This window comes from Castanea sativa, chromosome 1 (assembly GCF_040712315.1).
Source record: "Castanea sativa cultivar Marrone di Chiusa Pesio chromosome 1, ASM4071231v1".
In the NCBI taxonomy this organism is placed as follows: domain Eukaryota; kingdom Viridiplantae; phylum Streptophyta; class Magnoliopsida; order Fagales; family Fagaceae; genus Castanea; species Castanea sativa.
In genome coordinates this window covers 28564410-28581230 of record NC_134013.1, presented here as the reverse complement: position 1 = coordinate 28581230, position 16821 = coordinate 28564410, and the positions used below count along the sequence as shown (strand labels likewise).

Here is a 16821-nt window from a genome sequence, read left to right as displayed (position 1 = left end):
GAAATTCTGGTGGCTGCTGAATGTTAATTCTTTGGGTTATCTTTGTTAGAGAACTTTGAAAATTCGGAAGATAAGCAAGAATTGTTGGACTCCTCCTTATTTGTTTGAAGTCCTCCGAAGATTTTTATGGCCTCCTGTCAGAAGATTTGAAAATTTGGAAGAGAAGCGTTGATTGTTGAACTTTGTTACTTTTCCCCTTTTTTTTTTGTCTGTTTATCTCAGAAATTTTCTATATAAAGCCATACGGGCATGCATACATTTATTCAAAGCATAATCTTCTGAATACAAGTGCAGAGAGATTTTTTTTTTAAATTAATTGTTTATTTGTTATTATTATTAAATTTTTCACTTTTTTTTTTCCTTTGTTTAGACATGCAATGAGATTTTCTTCTGACATTTTTTTTCGTTGTTGCTTGTTTTTGTTTTGCAGCTCAATTTCCTTGATCTTTGAGTTTTGACATCAAACTTCACGCTAACGTTCTCATAGAAGTGTTTGCCTTCATTTGGTGACTTTGTATTTCATTGATAGCAACGTTGCAAGAACGTATGCCTTCATGTTGTTACATTCTTTTCTTGCATCAACAATCTTTTAGTGATATTCGTCTTTGCAACGACGTTTCCATAAGGATATTCAGCTAGGCAATAATGCTATCACCCATAAAGCTACGTCAACACTTCATTTGAACAAAAGCCATGCCAACATTCATCTTTACCATGAAGCTACGTCAACACTTCATTTGCATCGAAGCTGGGCCAATAGTTCATTTATATTGAAGTCGTGCCGACATCCATCTTTGTCATGCAGTCGTGTCAACACTCCATTTGCATAGAAGCCATGCCAACATTCATCTTTGCCATGAAGCTACGTCAACATTTCATTTGCACAAAAGCCATGCCAACATTCATCTTTGCCATGAAGCTACGTCAACATTTCATTTGCACAAAAGCCATGCCAACATTCATCTTTGCCATAAAGCTACGTCAACATTTCATTTGCATAGAAGCCATGCCAACATTCATCTTTGCTATGAAGCTACGTCAACATTTCATTTGCATCGAAACTGGGCCAACAGTTCATCTATATTGAAGTCGTGCCGACATCCATCTTTGTCATGCAGTCGTGTCAACACTCCATTTGCACAAAAGCCATGCCAACATTCATCTTTGCCATGAAGCTACGTCAACACTTCATTTGCACAGAAGCCATGCCAACATTCATCTTTGCCATGAAGCTACGTCAACACTTCATTTGCACAGAAGCCATGCCGACATTCATTTTTGCCCTGAAGCTATATCAACACTTCATTCGCATCGAAGTTGCACTAATATTGGCTTTTATAATGAAGCTTGAAGTTTCAAGAAGCTCGAAGTTTCAAGAAGCTCCCATCAAGACTTTGAGGATGCAAAGAGATGCCAATAAAACCTTGAAGATGTGAGAAGAATGCCGCCATGATTTTGACATTGCACGAACATGCCTTTAGAGGAGAGATGATGCAACATCAACTTCAGATGTTGGAGGAAGGTGACGTTGTCCAGATTTTAGAGACATTATGTGAAACAACACCACTCAGAAGGGAGATGATGTGGTTCAAATTTCAGAGTTGTGAAATGGCACATCCTAGAAGAGAGACAATATAGCCTAGACTTGAAAGGTACAAAAAAGATGTCCCCAGGAGATAAGTGATGCAAAGTATACTTCAGAGACGTGGGAATATGTCCACAAAAGATGAGCAATGCCATGCAGACTCCATTCCTTGCAACAGAGGTTGAAGATTTTATTTTACTCCATAACCGAGAATCAACTTATCATTATTTCAAGGAAAGCTAAGTAACACCAATTCTTCGCAGCTATCACTTTCTACCACAATGATCTTTGAACATCATATAGTGAGCAATTGATTGATCTTAAGCGACGCCTTGCCAATCAAGTCATTACGTAGTTCAACCAAAATTTTTATTTTTTTTTATGATTTTTTTCATGGTTTTGATGATTTTTTTTTTGTTGTTTTTTTTTGTTGTTGTTGTTGTTTCTTTTTACAAAAAGGAAGGGCTCACGTGTGTAATCCTCGCCCTACACCCCACGGCATTTCATGGGTACCAATTGCGCAATAGTGGGTATCACCTCTAATCGAACCCGAGACCTTGGCCTCAAGGGTGACATGGGCATCCAACCACTACGCCACACTCACAAATGGTGACATAGAGTGGGATTAATTTCTCCTTATTTGTGCACTTTCAAAGGTAATGGGAAAACATCATGTACCCTTGTAGTGATGCAGTGGGTAGTTTAAGCTCTTACCGAGGAGCAATTCTTGATTTTCAAGCATAGAAGCGTTTGAGGAACTTCCCATTGATGGGGCCGATCCTTACACCCTCCTGATCAATCAATTTGTAAGCCTTATTGGTGTATGCCCCCTGCCAGAGAGTTGGAAGTACATCACAAGCAATGGTCACATGGTTTGACCCGACAACTTCATCAAGGTCTAGATCAATCTTGTTTTCTTTGGCAAGCTTCATGATTTGTTCTTTGAAGACGAAGCATTTTTGAATTGGGTGGCCAATGATGCGATGATATTTGCAGTAGTTAGGGTCATCAACTTTCCCTATGTCTTCTGGTCGCTTACATTCTGGCAATTCAACCAGCTGTAATTGCAATAGTTGTTCTAAGATGTTTGGCACATCTTCATTGGGGAACGGATATGATTTTTGCTCACGTTCCTTAAAGGTCAGACGACGCACTTCGTTCTTTTGCCATCCTTCAAGTTGTTTTTCATTTGTCTTTACTCCTCTCCTTGGAACCTTAACTATGGTAGTGTTAACAGTTATTGGGTCTTTGAGATTGCCTTTTGCATTCCTATCATTCATCTTTACTTCCTTTCTGCTTTCCTCAGGTATGGGAGGTATTGTATTTCCGTGGTTAGAGATACTCAATTCCATGTCGTGCGCACGAGTTGCCAATTCTTCGAATGTTAGGGGTTTTATCCCTTGCAGGATGTACAGAAGTCCCCAGTGCATGCCTTAGATGCACATTTCTACAGCAGATATTTCAGAAAGTCTATCCTTACAGTCTAGACTCAAAGAACGCCATTGATTGATATAGTCAACAACGGGCTCGTCTTTCCACTGCTTAGTATTGGTAAGCTCCATCATGCTTACCGTACGACGTGTGCTGTAGAACCGGTTGAGGAACTCCCTTTCAAGTTGTTCCCAACTATCGATTGACTCGGGTTCTAAGTCTGTATACCAATCAAAGGCATTCCCTTTTAGTGAACGAACGAACTGCTTTACAAAGAGGCCTCCTTGAGTCCCTGCGTTCTCGTAAGTTTCTACAAAGTGAGCAATGTGTTGCTTAGGGTTTCCCTTTCCATCAAATTGCAAGAACTTAGGGGGTTGATACCCATTTGGCATTCTCATATTGTCAATGCGCTTCGTATAGGGTTTTGAATATAAGAGAGAATTTGTAGAAGAACCTCCATATTGTGCTCGTATGGTATTTGTTATCATGTCCTGCAGTTGTTGGACAGATATTGAGGTCATTGAGGTGGATTGTTCTTGTCGGGGAGTGTTTTTAATTTCTTTCCCTTCATCATCCTTTGCAGATGCGAATTTATGACCATGGCTTGATTCACCAAGATCTTGTACTTCGAGTTTGTTCATTAAAGTTGCAATTTGGAGGTCCTTATCTTTAAGTGCTTTTGTGAGAAGGACGACCCTTTGTTCCATTTCAGCCATCTTTTCTTCCATGGTAGAGGTGTTAGTTATCATGACTGACACAACTTCCACAGATGATGGAGAAGGAAGTGAATTGAAGTGAGCACGTGAAATCTCATCTTTTGGGTTCCCTTTGATGAGAGAGAAATCGTGCGACCAGCTTCTTGTGGAGGAAGAAGGGGATTTGCCCCCATACTTGAGGTGTTCCAAGATGGAGATGTCCTTGTTGATGACCTTGTTTCTTTTAAGAGGGTCTAAGGAGATGATTGTCTGGATCTTGGCTTCCTTGGTTGATTGAGATTGAAGCTTATTGTGAGCTTTAAGATGGCTACAATTGATTGCTTCAATGCAACTGTTGGTGGTAGTCGTACCAAGTTTAATTGAAGTAGCTATTGTTGAAGCTTGAATGTTCTTGCTAGAGGCCATTGAAGTTGGTAGCAAGATGATGAAGATTTTTTTTTTTTAAGGAGAATGAGATGAGAGGCAGAGAAGTCCCACCGGGCGTGCCAGAATTTGTAGACGACTAAATTTCTTAGTTCAAAATAAATCAAACAAATAAAATAGTTTCACAAATACGAATTTGTATTGATAAATGTGTGGTACAATTCTCTGTAATTACAAAAGAGTGATCCTCTGATTCGATCTCCTTGAAAGATTTATTGATTGGAATTGTGGTAATGTGATTTTGATTTGAACATAAGATATTCTTCAATTTGGCTGAGGAATAGATCGAAGATCTTTGAAACGGAATTACAATGAATCTCTGGCTATGAGCTTGTTAGAAATTCTTTGTTCTTCGTGTTCTTCGTGTGTTCTTCGTGTTTGAAGGTTTGTGGTGGAAATTTTTCGTTGCTTTAGAGGCTTGATTCCGTAGAGCTTCGTTGATTTATGGTTTGTTGAGGTTTTTGGAGGCTTTTAAGCTTGATTCCAGTGAACTTTGAGATCTAGACGAGTAGTTTGGATGATTTTGCTTCGAATGTTGTCTGGATTCGAGGTTGAAGTTCTTGAAATTCTTGAAGGCTTTGGAGTTTGATCCTGGCAGAGCTTTTGGGCTTCTAAACTCAAGATATCTTCTTCCTTCTCTCTGTTCTGTCTTTCTCCGTCTGTGTGTCCTCCTAAATGTCTTAGGAAGGCTTCTATTTATAGGAGTTTAGGGGTAGGTGAGCGACACGTGGCGGAGTCTGATTGGTGACACTTGTCACAGCTTGATTGGTCCGCTTATGTCATCGCTTACACGTGCGCAGGGCTGCTTGTGTCATCGCTTACACGTGCTGATGCAGTTTCATGCCTTTATTTCAATGACACTTGGCAAATTTCTATTGGAATCCGAATAGTGATGGCAAAACCTAGCAGCAATACGTGGCGCCTTGTAATTGGCTGTATTTTGTGGACTTGGTAGTATGATGTGTCAGCTTGTGATAGGTCGGGAATTTTCCCTCTCTACATATCTCATTTGGTTTGGTGGTGTCACAATTTACTTCACAAAAGTTTCATTTGCATTATCTATATCCTTAAGACTTAAGAGCTTCGTAGATAATAGAAAAATGTGTAAAATTTACATAAATAGCATACGTTAGTTAGTGTATATTTGTGTAAATTACACTATAATTGTGTAAATTGCTTCTTCACCTATTATAGTTTCGGTGTAAATTTACACTAATACTATTCATTTTACATTTAATTTCTTATCATTTTTTTATGTATCTTGATGATAAAAGAATAGAGTAGATGGTGGTTGTTATGTGTAAAAAAAATGATTTAAAAAAATTAAGAAGATTTGATATTTTAATGAAATATAATATAGAGTAGATAATCTGATCTGGAGTTTTTTGAAAAGTGAGTATGTAAAATAAATAAAAAGTAGGTTCTTATGCTTAAATAGACAGAAATTTGTGTACGAGCTAATACAAAAGCTATAGTTGAACTTAGACGTTATTTGTTTTAATGAAAAACCTTATGTAAAAATAGTTTTCCGTATTTTTCTATATTTTATAGTATTGAAAAAAAATGAGTCAGAAAAAATATCGCTTAACTTATCTTTTTTAGTTTGAAATAAAATATAGTTTTTTTCATTAACAACTTGATCTCATGTGAATCTAAATAAGGAAAACAATTTTATCTCACGCAAAGCTAAATATAAAAAGTTAAGAAATAATTTTCCAACTCATTTAAAAGTCACTACCAAACATAGAAAAATATGATAGTTTTTTAGAAAATGCTTTTTGAAAAGAGATTTGTTACATCCACAATATTTTCACAACCAATCTTAAGCAATAAGTTGTTATTGATTCTAATTTAAATTCGCCATTGAAATTACTTTTTTCCTCACTAGTAACAGCCAATAATAACCTATTAATTAAAATTTAAAAATAATTCATTTTCTAGATAATATTTTGCCTAAAGCCATAAATTACTTGAAATGATGATAATTCAACAATTCAATATTGCTTGTTTCTAGCCTACAATTAATTAATACAAGCAACACGTCACATAGAAGGCAATATGCTTTTAATACTGATTTACGTGTGGCTTATAAGTTGTAACACTAACTTTTTACCATACAAATGGATGGGTTGAAAGGTATTTCTCACAAAATACTAGTCCATAAATGTTATATATATGTATATATATATATATATATATATATATATATATATATATATATATATATATATATACACACACACGCGCGCACTACATACTCCACTTAAAAGTCTGTATTGTGTATCCAAGAGTTAGACCCTTTTAGATATATAACATTGCCAGTTTTTTTAAGACATTTTTCCCTCTCTCCTTATGCATGTGTTAAAAATACTTAGTATTCTAAATAAAAAAAAAACTCAACTCAAAAACCATGATAACTTTTAAGGGAGTGTATCAATAATTTCTATGTAATACTTTCTCAATGCAACTAAATTTTATACTTGCTTATTTAATCCTCAACTTTCTTCTTGAGGATAAAGTAATAAACGAAATTATTTAATTCTCAATTTAATACATATATGTATTTGGAGAGATAGTTTCAAATTATGAGTCCACTTTAGATGATGGAACCCAATTAATTCATATAATTGACATGTGATTCAATTCACTAAATATATTATCTACAATTCAAGAGCTTTGTAAATTATTGATATTGTCAGATTCTCCCCATAAACAAAACCTAGGTCTAAATGCCCCTCTCTCCAAGTCACCATACAAATTAAGTGTTTCTTGAAAACATAAATCACATTAATTAATACAAATAAGAGAAGAAAAAAAACTCTAATAAATTAGGAAAATAATATATTTACAACATTTTTACAGCAAATTTTAAGTGTTAGGTCGTTATGGATAGGTAAAAGAGTAATTTAAATTGTAAGATTTAAATTAGAATCAATAACAGCTTACTATTTATAATTTATTGTGAAAGTATTATGAACGTAGCACCTGTCAATAAATCTTTTTTTTGAGTAGTCCTCTCGATAAATTATTAGCATGTAATTAAGGTATATCTAAGTTTTATGACTCTCCTTTTTTATACTTATTTTATCTATATCTATATCGATATGTTTCTCAAAAAAAAAAAAATCCATATTGATATAATAATATATAAAAGAAAGTTTTTGACTTTTGACTTTTTATTTTTTAGTTTTTATTGTCTTTTTGTAATTTTTTTTGAGAACTTTTTTTTTTGTAAGTTGTTTTAAAGTTTTTACCTCATATATATATATATATATATATATATATATATATATATATATATATATATATATATATATATATATATATATAATGTTAGAAATACAAACTATTTTATAAAAAAATTTACAAACTGCTGATGTTGTGAGTGATTATTGATAAAAAAAAAAGTAATATTAATTATGAGCCTAGATGAAAACTAATAAGAGGTTGACCATATTAATATTTTATAAAAATGTTGTAAAATAATTTGTGATGGTAGCAATACTGATATATAAATATATATATATATATATTCGAGAGAGATAATTTATTTTTTAGAATTACAAATAATACCAAAGTATTACTTAATTAATTAGATAAAATTACTCAATATCAATTTTTGTATTACATTATATTTTATGTTTTCTAAATAATATTAATTAAAATATAATTATTAATAAATATGTATTGTCAAACTTTCATTCTTTCACCTACTTGTTATTGTTAAGGACATTATAACTTAATTAGCATCTTTTTATGTACTGAGTGCTCGGAGGTCTAGAGAAAAAATTATTTGAATTATGAGATTAGCAATATATTGTAATTATCTAAAAATATATTATATAACTAGTTGTCTTATTTATTACTTAAATAAATATGTATTGTTAAATTTCCAATTAGCTTAATAAAATTTCTTATTTCAATTTTTATAAAAAAAAAAAAGAGAGGTTATTTCTCATTTATTATTTATTATTTATTACTATTATATATGGAAAATGGAGAACCCGGGAAATCCTAGAATTGAGGGTCTAAATCTAAATCTATTGAATTAGCCCATTGCCTCTCTGATTCCACCAAAAAATGCAAATCCGCCCAACCACGAAAATGACATTCACGAAAACTCTGTTTTAACAACAATTCCACCTTTCCTTCCTCACCTTCTTCTGTGACTACGCTCTCTCTCTCTCTCTTAGATATTGATCTGCATAATGGAGCTCTTCTTCTTCTTGTTCTTTGGTTTTCTCGCTGTAATAGTGGCAGCATTGGAGCTAAGCAAATCCAGCAAAGATCGCATCAACACCTCCTCTGCTTTCAATGCCTTTAAGAATAACTATCTTGTCGTTTACTCTCTCATGATGGGTACACTTTTTTTCGATCTGACTCTTCACTCTTTTTTCTCATCTGGGTTTCGTTTATTTTAGCTAATTTCAATGTAATGTGGTCTTTTCTTATTGTTTTTTCATCTGGGTTTTTGTTTATTCTAGCTAATTTCAATGCAGTGTGGACATTCTTATTGTTTTGTCATCTGGGTTTGTTTTGTATTAGTGATCTATGATTTGGTTGGATTGTCTTGCTAATGTTTGCTTTTTCTGTGGGTTGGTTTTGTTGTTGGCATTATAATTGTGATTTTGGTCTGTTTAATTGCTGAGAAAGTGGAGGATCAGAATTGAAAAGAAAATTAAATTAAATTAGAGATTAAAGTGATAGAAAGAGGAATGAGAACCCAAATACGCTAAAAGGGCATGTCAATTAAGGAAGTAACGGATAGAATACAATGGCAGAAATGATACATGCGGCCAACTCTGACTAATTTGTTGAGGATCCATTGCCGACCCCAAAAATTTGGGACTAAAGCTTGGTAGTGTTGGTGGTTGTTGGTTTAAGAAATGTAAAACTAGAGTTTGCTATCATAGTTTCTTTGTTTTTTTCCCTCCTATCTTCATTTCAATTGTGGATAATGTTTTGGCTATCAAATGGGGTATCAAAGGTTGGGGCAGTGAATGCTTTTTTGTTTTAGTTGGTGTCAGGACAAACCTCTAGTTATTGTTTTGTTGTTGCTTCTGCCTGGTGATGCTGCTTTATGTTAATTTACATTCTTTAATACTTTCATAAATGCATTTTCTTATTGTGTGTGCTTCGATCTGTCGGCAACTATGAAATGTATTGTTTATATTCTAAGAAAAATGGTTGATGATCATTAGTTGTCATAATTATTAAGGATTGCTTGAATTGACAACAAATGTTGGTGTTGGAATCTTTGACATCTTCCACATTTTCCTGAATCTGATTTAATGGATTGCGGCAATAGCCGGGGATTGGTTGCAGGGTCCATATGTGTACTACCTCTACAGTACGTATGGGTTTGGAAAGGGGGACATTGGACAGCTCTTTATTGCTGGGTTTGGATCCTCTATGTTGTTCGGGACAGTTGTTGGATCTTTAGCTGATAAACAGTAAGATCTCAAAATTGATTTGTTTTTATTTGTTTGTGATCGAATGATTAGCCTGTAACAAATTGTAACACCACATTCAGGGGTCGGAGGAGGGCATCTGTTACTTATTGCATTACTTACATTCTAAGCTGCCTCACCAAACACTCTTCCCAGTATAAAGTTTTAATGTTGGGACGAATATTGGGAGGCATTGCCACCTCTCTACTTAACTCAGCTTTTGAGTCTTGGCTTGTTGCAGAACACAATAAGGTATGTTACTGCTTTACTGATGTAGCGTAGTTCTGCATATCACATACACAAGCACAACTGGTTTTAATATCTTGTTTAAAAAATATTGTACTGAGTGCACAAAAGTCTCGCTTCTGTGGGGCCTGGGAGGTTTTAATATCTGGTTTATGTTACAAAAATATTGATTAACATATTGTTGAGCATAGTTTTGTGGATAAACATATCCTGGCTGCCTGTTCCATACTCTGTGCATCATATGTGGGGGAGCCTGTCATTGACTCATTGATAGGCTCCAAAAAATGATGTCATCCCCTGCTACTACTTGCCAATTTTTATATAAAGATGTGGTAATTTAAATGGGCGTTTCAATAGAACATGGGATGTCAGACCTTTCAATGTAAACTTGACAGATGCCACAAATTTTCACTTGACAGATGCTTTGGATTTTTGCTTTCAAATTTGCCTGCTCTTATATGTTGTTTGTAACTTATAAAAATACTGGTTGATATTTGCAGAGGGGTTTCGAGCAACAATGGCTTTCGGTAACATTCTCTAAGGCAATATTTTTTGGCAATGGTTTGGTTGCCATTTTATCTGGGTTGTTTGGAAATTTACTAGTAGATACACTAGGACTTGGCCCTGTTGCTCCATTTGATGCTGCTTCATGCTTTCTAGCAATTGGCATGGCAATTATATTGTCATCATGGAGTGAAAATTATGGTGACCCTTCAGAAAACAAGGACTTGATTACCCAGTTTAGGGGTGCTGCTGTGGCCATTGCCTCTGGTGAATCCCTAAACTTGTGTTTTCATTTTGTTTTAATACTTTCTCTTTTATAATGGAAGTTAGCTGCATTGGCTTTTTTTATGGCAACCCACATAATTGATGCAGGGCAAAAATCTCCAAGGATATTTCAAGGAAAACAAAGCACAGATAAAAAGAAAAACTAGGAACTAACACTTAGACTTGCTTGGAATCAATGCCAAGCAAAAGAAAACAAAATATAGGAATCATCGCCTAGGGTGCCTGGAATTAGCACAAATCTATTGAAGGAAAACTCCAACACTAATTGTATTATTCAAGCAATCTGTAAACAGTGCTGTACTATAGGTTCTTAAAAATAGAGTTCCAAATTTATTATGCTAGTAAGGAAAGGAAACAATTCTACTTATCAAAGAAAGGGAAAGGAAACAGTTTAGCCAATTACATAAACTAAATAAAAAATATCCTAGATTGATTAGGCCTTATGCCCAACTAGTAGCAGGCTCCATCCATAAAGCCACTAGCAGGACTGTCTTTTCTTGCAACCAGTTTCATAAGTATGCATAATTGGAGGATTGTATGCACCCCTACACCACAAAATTACATCGTTCATGTTATGAATTAATGAAAATATTAGTACATGAGATAAAGATTAGTAGAGATGTGACAGTGCAACTTGTTGCTTTACCTCCCCCTTGGTTCCTTTTCCTGAACACAAGGATTTGTGCCAATGATCTTTAGGTTAAGTGGTACTTGGTGTTTCCAATGGAGATTTCTAGCGTTTAAATCCCCATTCTCCACTTAAAATTTATTCAAAATACTTAGAAAACACACACACAAGGTTTTCAGACTCCTAGGGCTTTTAATGGCCAAAAATTGAACAATTTATGTTGATTGCAGTCATGTTGACCAAAAAAATTGAAATGCAGATAAAATAAATTGACTTTCTTTATGCTCTATCCATGAATGCTTGTTCTCTTACAATGTTACATTTAATGTGGGATCAGATGAGAAAATTGCATTGCTGGGTGCTATACAGTCCCTATTTGAAGGCTCAATGTACACCTTTGTATTCCTCTGGACTCCTGCTTTGAGCCCAAATGATGAGGAAATTCCACACGGTTTCATTTTTGCGACATTCATGCTGGGGTCAATGCTGGGAAGTTCCTTTGCTTCTCGATTAATGGCACGCTCATCTATCAGAGTTGAGAGCTACATGCAGATAGTTTTTGTAGTCTCCTCGGTTTCCCTTCTGCTCCCCATTATAACAAGTGTATGTTGTGGATTTTGATTCCCATATTTCTTTATTTATATAAATTCTAACACTTTTTTTTTATTTTTTTATTTTTTTTTATGCATATGGTATTGCTTATTTTCATTGGCTTATTTTGCTTAAAAAATATGTTGGGCTAAAGTACAGTTGTACTAAAGAAAAAGTGAAGCATTTAAAATGTGCACATAAGGCAAAAAAGCTAGAAATAAGCTATACTAAATGGCCTCTTAAGATCTGGTTACAGTGGAAATACTGGTTGCTTTTGTTAATTTGTTTGTGAATTTGGAACAGTTCCTGGTACCGCCTTCCAAAGTGAAAAGTGAAAGTATGTCATTTGCGGGGTGTATTCTAGTTGTTGGCTTCTGTACGTTTGAGGCTTGTGTTGGGATATTCTGGCCATCTATCATGAAGATGAGGTCCCTATACATTCCTGAGGAGTCAAGAAGCACCATAATGAACTTCTTTCGCATTCCTCTCAACATCTTTGTGTGTGTTGTGCTGTACAATGTGAGTGACACTATTGTTTATTTGATTTCTTCTAGAAAATAAGCGTGAAGATTTTTTTTTGGGGAGGGGGGCATTGATAATCTCTATTCGAAATGAGTCTACCACTAGTAGGTGACATAATGAATAGATCAAAGTAGAATATGAAAGCACCATGCCCTATTACTGGCCTTCTCTCAATCTCTCTATTACTAAGAATTAGTTTGCATGGCTTCTCTTTTGAAGGTTGATGCGTTTCCCATCACCATCATGTTTGGCATGTGCTCGATTTTTCTCTTTGTGGCTGCTTTACTGCAGAGGCGGCTAATGGTAATTGCTGACAGTCAAAAGTCAACAAGTAAGTTCTGCAATTTGCCCTAAAATGTTACTATATACTTTTGAGTTAAAATGGGCTAAAACGCAAGTTATTTTATGTATTAAATATCTCACTGTTTTACCTAGAGGCTGTAAGTTTCTGACAATTTAGAAATGATCATTATCATGAATGTGTTTCATACAGAACCACAAGACTGGACAGCACTTGACAGGGACACGGAGGCGGAGCCATTGAATGTTGATTGATGTGAATAGGAATAACCTCTGGAATTTTTGAAGGTTAAAACCAGCCACTTTGTCTTACTGGGAATTGATGGAGGTGAACTCTGGTTGCTGTCTGGCTAATAAGGAAAGGGAAAATGTGGGTTAATTCCTTGAAAACAAAGCATAAATGATTTTCAGGGGAGCAATCAGCTGGTGGCTATAACATAAAGAAACTTGGGTAAAAGAATGATAGTGTTAGTACTTTTAGATTATGTCTTCTGCAATTCCTCTAAAATGGTGCCACATAAGCTCAGGCAATTTTAAATTCACAGTGTTTACTATAATATATAATGATGGCTGTAAAAACATTATGATTCCATTTTTCTCCCTATTCTTAAATTCATTTCTAAATTTTTATGTTATAATTTCTCCCCCTTCTGTAGCACCATATTTTGTTAATATAGTCTTGCAATTGTCAAATGTATCTATCTGGATGAATAAGATATTACTGAAGTTTATGTTACTTTAATTCCATTGCTGTGTGTGCTTGCTTTTTTTTTTTTCCCCCATTAATTTTTAAACTGATAGTCTCATTATTGCAATTTATGAAACTTAAAATGAATTGAGTTAAGATTTGATGAAATGGAGGAGTGATTGAACGTCTAGGACATTGAAGCTATTTTGTTAATGCAAGTAGTTCTGGTTTCATACGTGATTTCAAAAGGACCTACCAAATTGCTTACATATAATAATTTGTAAAAATTGTTCCAGGAAATGGCCCAAAAGATTCGATTGCTGTCATTGTTGGTGATAATTTTTAAATTATCAAGTGTTTTGGTTTCGGTTTTGGTTTTGTTTTGTTTTAATTAAGAAATAATAAAACAAAGAAAAGAAAATCATATGAAACTGCAGGAGCTTTGAGGAAGAGACGATATGAATTTGGTTTGTGACAACATTCTTCTGACTTGTATACCTAACTTAACCATAAACTCTCGCTCTTGACTAGATGCTGGTAACTTTCTTGTCATATTGGACCAGTTCTTTTGATCAAGAGAAAAGTAAACTGCGGAGCTTGCAATACAAATTCTTAGAATTTACTCGTTACCAGCAAGCAAGATTTCTATGGCTAACCTGTTAGCTTTAACTCTACTATTTTTTTCATCAATTGCAGCTGGCTACCAGTTAGTAAAGATCCTTGTGAGGCTTCCACCACAAAGTTCCCAAGCATTCATAAAGGTGCATACCAGCTTGTCCACGTAGAGATAAACCCTCTCTTTTGTTAAAAAAATGGTTTTACCATGGAGAACTCAAAAATATTTCCATTGACAAATTACAAATATAACAATATTGGCAAGAAATATACAATAAGACAATGAAGTTTAAGCTGTATCTCTTTCTGTTCATTAGACTAGTTTTTGTTCAAGGATTGTGTTAACGAGCACTGTAAAGTACTCGCTAATAACACATTTTTGACAACATTTCAAAAATTTTGGAAACTTTTTGACAACTTTTAACAATTTTTTTATTTCTTTTAGTAATTTTTTTAACAACTTTTTTTTTTGGTTTTAAGTGACACCCAAAAAGAGAAATCTTAACGAGCACCGCATAGTGCTTGTTAGCATTTCCCTTTGTTCAAAATTGAAAGGGAAGTTGAGATGACAGAAGACTAAACCATGTGAGAGGAGACAGGAATCTCGTCTTCTTCACATGATGATGTGATTATAAAAAAGTGAATTATAGTTCCTCTTCCACCTTCAAATTGCAAACCCATCCTGAGCTGCACTTGACAATATCCAACTGGCCATGTGCCATTATTAGCCACTTGATTGACTCTCTTTCTCAGTTGTAACCTTCTAAAAAAGTCAGGTAAATGTCCCTCTATCCTATATATTTCGGGTATATTTATAAAGTATAACTAATAATGGCTAAAAACTCGAGACATAATTTTTTACAGTTTATTAATATGATCAATTATGATTAGTAAGTCACTTTAACATGGATTTATTTGACACAATCTTTATTTTGTATCGACTACAACAACACATGTAGTTGTGAAAAATTGTGTTACTAGATTTATTGACACGTAAATGCATATCAATCATTAGAAGGAACATTCCAAGCCTACCCACAGAGATCTTCACCGTCTAATTTGTTGATCCTAGAGGACTCTCTCAAATAACCAGCACAAGTTACATCTTACTAGGAAGAGGGGCATTCGGGTAAATTGACTCCAACTCAGTTACTTTTGCCAAACCTATCAGTCTACAAGGACTCTAACCAATAAGATTTAGCCTACATTGTCCTGACCCCTCTCGCAGTCATAAATTTGAGAGAGACATAGAGAGAGAGAGTGAGAGAGGAGCTAAGATGGCCAATCTTAAAAGTAGCAGATACTACTTCTTGTTTTCTTTTCAATTCCTTGTGTTAATTCAAACCAAAGTCTTGTGCTACCAGTACAAGGTTGGGGATTTAGATGCTTGGGGAATACCCACTTCAGCAAATCCACAAGTCTACACCTATTGGTCCAAGTATCACACTCTCAAGATTGGAGATTCTCTCTGTAAGTTTCTTTCTTTTCATTCTCATATCCTTCATTTTGATCCTTGAAAAAAAAACAAAAAATCATAGCTTTTGACACTTATGGGTTCCTTTTCTATTTCTATTTGTTCAGTGTTCTTGTACCCACCGAGTCAAGATTCATTGATACAAGTCACGGAACAATCCTATACTAGCTGCAACCTTACAGATCCAATACTGCACATAAACAATGGCAACTCTCTTTTCAACATTACCGCATATGGGGACTTGTACTTCACCAGTGGAGAGAAGGGTCACTGTGAAAAGAATCAGAAGCTCCACATTTCTGTGTTATCTGCTACTGCGCCTGCATATTCTCCTTCCAATGGTCCTAGTGCATTTTCACCTTCTTACCCCAATGTTTTTGGTTCAATCCCACAACCACCTTCTTCTGCTTTATCTGCTTCTTCTTCACATTCACTAAGCATTCCAGTCCTCATGGCATCTCTTACTGGATTTTTGGTATGTGCATTAGTCGGTGGCATCATGTGAAGAACATGATTATCTATTCTTTTTTTCGCACTTTGGTATTGAATTTTTTTTTTTTTTTTGGTTCATAAGTCTATGGCATATTGGGGTAATATAGTTTGGATTTCTTTGTAATTCTTTAAAAGCAATTTAATACAGTGGTTCAAATTTGATCTGGTATTGTTGTATATGATTGTTATTTCAATGTTAAGCCGTTCTCTGTTTTGAAATTCTAAAGAGAGTATCGATGAACTGTAAAAAATAAAATAAGATTTTCTGTTTTGCTCTTTTCTAAAAAGAAAGAAAAGATAACATTACTTTCTACTTTCGATGTAAAAGAAAGAACAAAGATCAATCTGTAACTGTATATGTCCTCGATAACACAACACAGCCCGATATTATCGCTAGTGTCAAGGTTCCCTGTTCCATTAATTAATTTATGTATTTGCCAGCTGGATCCTGGTAGTGCATTTTGCCTCCAACAGTTTCTCTTCCTCTGGCCGTGGGTCATATATTCACAAATCACCATATATATAATAAATTTTACAGGTTTTAAAAAAAATAATAATAATCATAATTTCTTGGTTGTAATCTGAGTCGGTTAACAGAAGCTTTTAATCACAAACGAGATAATTAAGTGATTAGATTAAGAATACGAGAATTATGCTGTATAATTCGGATCAATCGCAAATTCACAATATACCATTTTTTTTTTTGATTGGACACAATATACCATTTGGACCTTGGAAACTAAAATGGTAAAATTTATGGTATGCTATGGCAGTTGGTCTCAAATTTGCTGAAGATTTTGACCAAAGAAAAGGAGGGTTGGGGTGGGCTGGTTTGTAACGGTGAAATTGGAGTTACCCCATCAAAGTGCTG

At 34.6% G+C, this 16821-nt stretch overlaps 2 protein-coding genes across 2 annotated transcripts; both read left to right on the top strand.

Annotated features, from left to right (window-relative positions):
• The first annotated feature begins 8218 nt into the window (after positions 1-8218).
• On the top strand, positions 8219-13428 carry LOC142633991 (uncharacterized). The gene is made up of 8 exons (XM_075808257.1): positions 8219-8514; positions 9464-9608; positions 9689-9857; positions 10352-10622; positions 11606-11871; positions 12163-12378; positions 12601-12712; positions 12875-13428. Exons 1-8 carry the CDS (start codon positions 8364-8366, stop codon positions 12934-12936), a joined length of 1392 nt encoding a protein of 463 aa, XP_075664372.1. The 5' UTR covers positions 8219-8363; the 3' UTR covers positions 12937-13428.
• A 1698-nt stretch (positions 13429-15126) lies between these two features.
• LOC142621834 (early nodulin-like protein 8) lies at positions 15127-16119 on the top strand. The gene is made up of 2 exons (XM_075795202.1): positions 15127-15454; positions 15566-16119. The coding sequence occupies exons 1-2, from the start codon at positions 15262-15264 to the stop codon at positions 15961-15963; spliced, it is 591 nt and encodes a 196-aa protein (XP_075651317.1). The 5' UTR covers positions 15127-15261; the 3' UTR covers positions 15964-16119.
• The last annotated feature ends 702 nt before the right edge of the window (positions 16120-16821 follow it).

Coding starts and splice junctions, on each gene's coding strand:
- LOC142633991 (XM_075808257.1), top strand. CDS start 8,364: ATGGAGCTCTTCTTCTTCTTGTTCTTTGGTTTTCTCGCTGTAATAGTG. Junction 9,609..9,688: donor GGATCTTTAGCTGATAAACA/GTAAGATCTCAA, acceptor CACCACATTCAG/GGGTCGGAGGAGGGCATCTG. Junction 10,623..11,605: donor TGCTGTGGCCATTGCCTCTG/GTGAATCCCTAA, acceptor ATGTGGGATCAG/ATGAGAAAATTGCATTGCTG.
- LOC142621834 (XM_075795202.1), top strand. CDS start 15,262: ATGGCCAATCTTAAAAGTAGCAGATACTACTTCTTGTTTTCTTTTCAA. Junction 15,455..15,565: donor CAAGATTGGAGATTCTCTCT/GTAAGTTTCTTT, acceptor CTATTTGTTCAG/TGTTCTTGTACCCACCGAGT.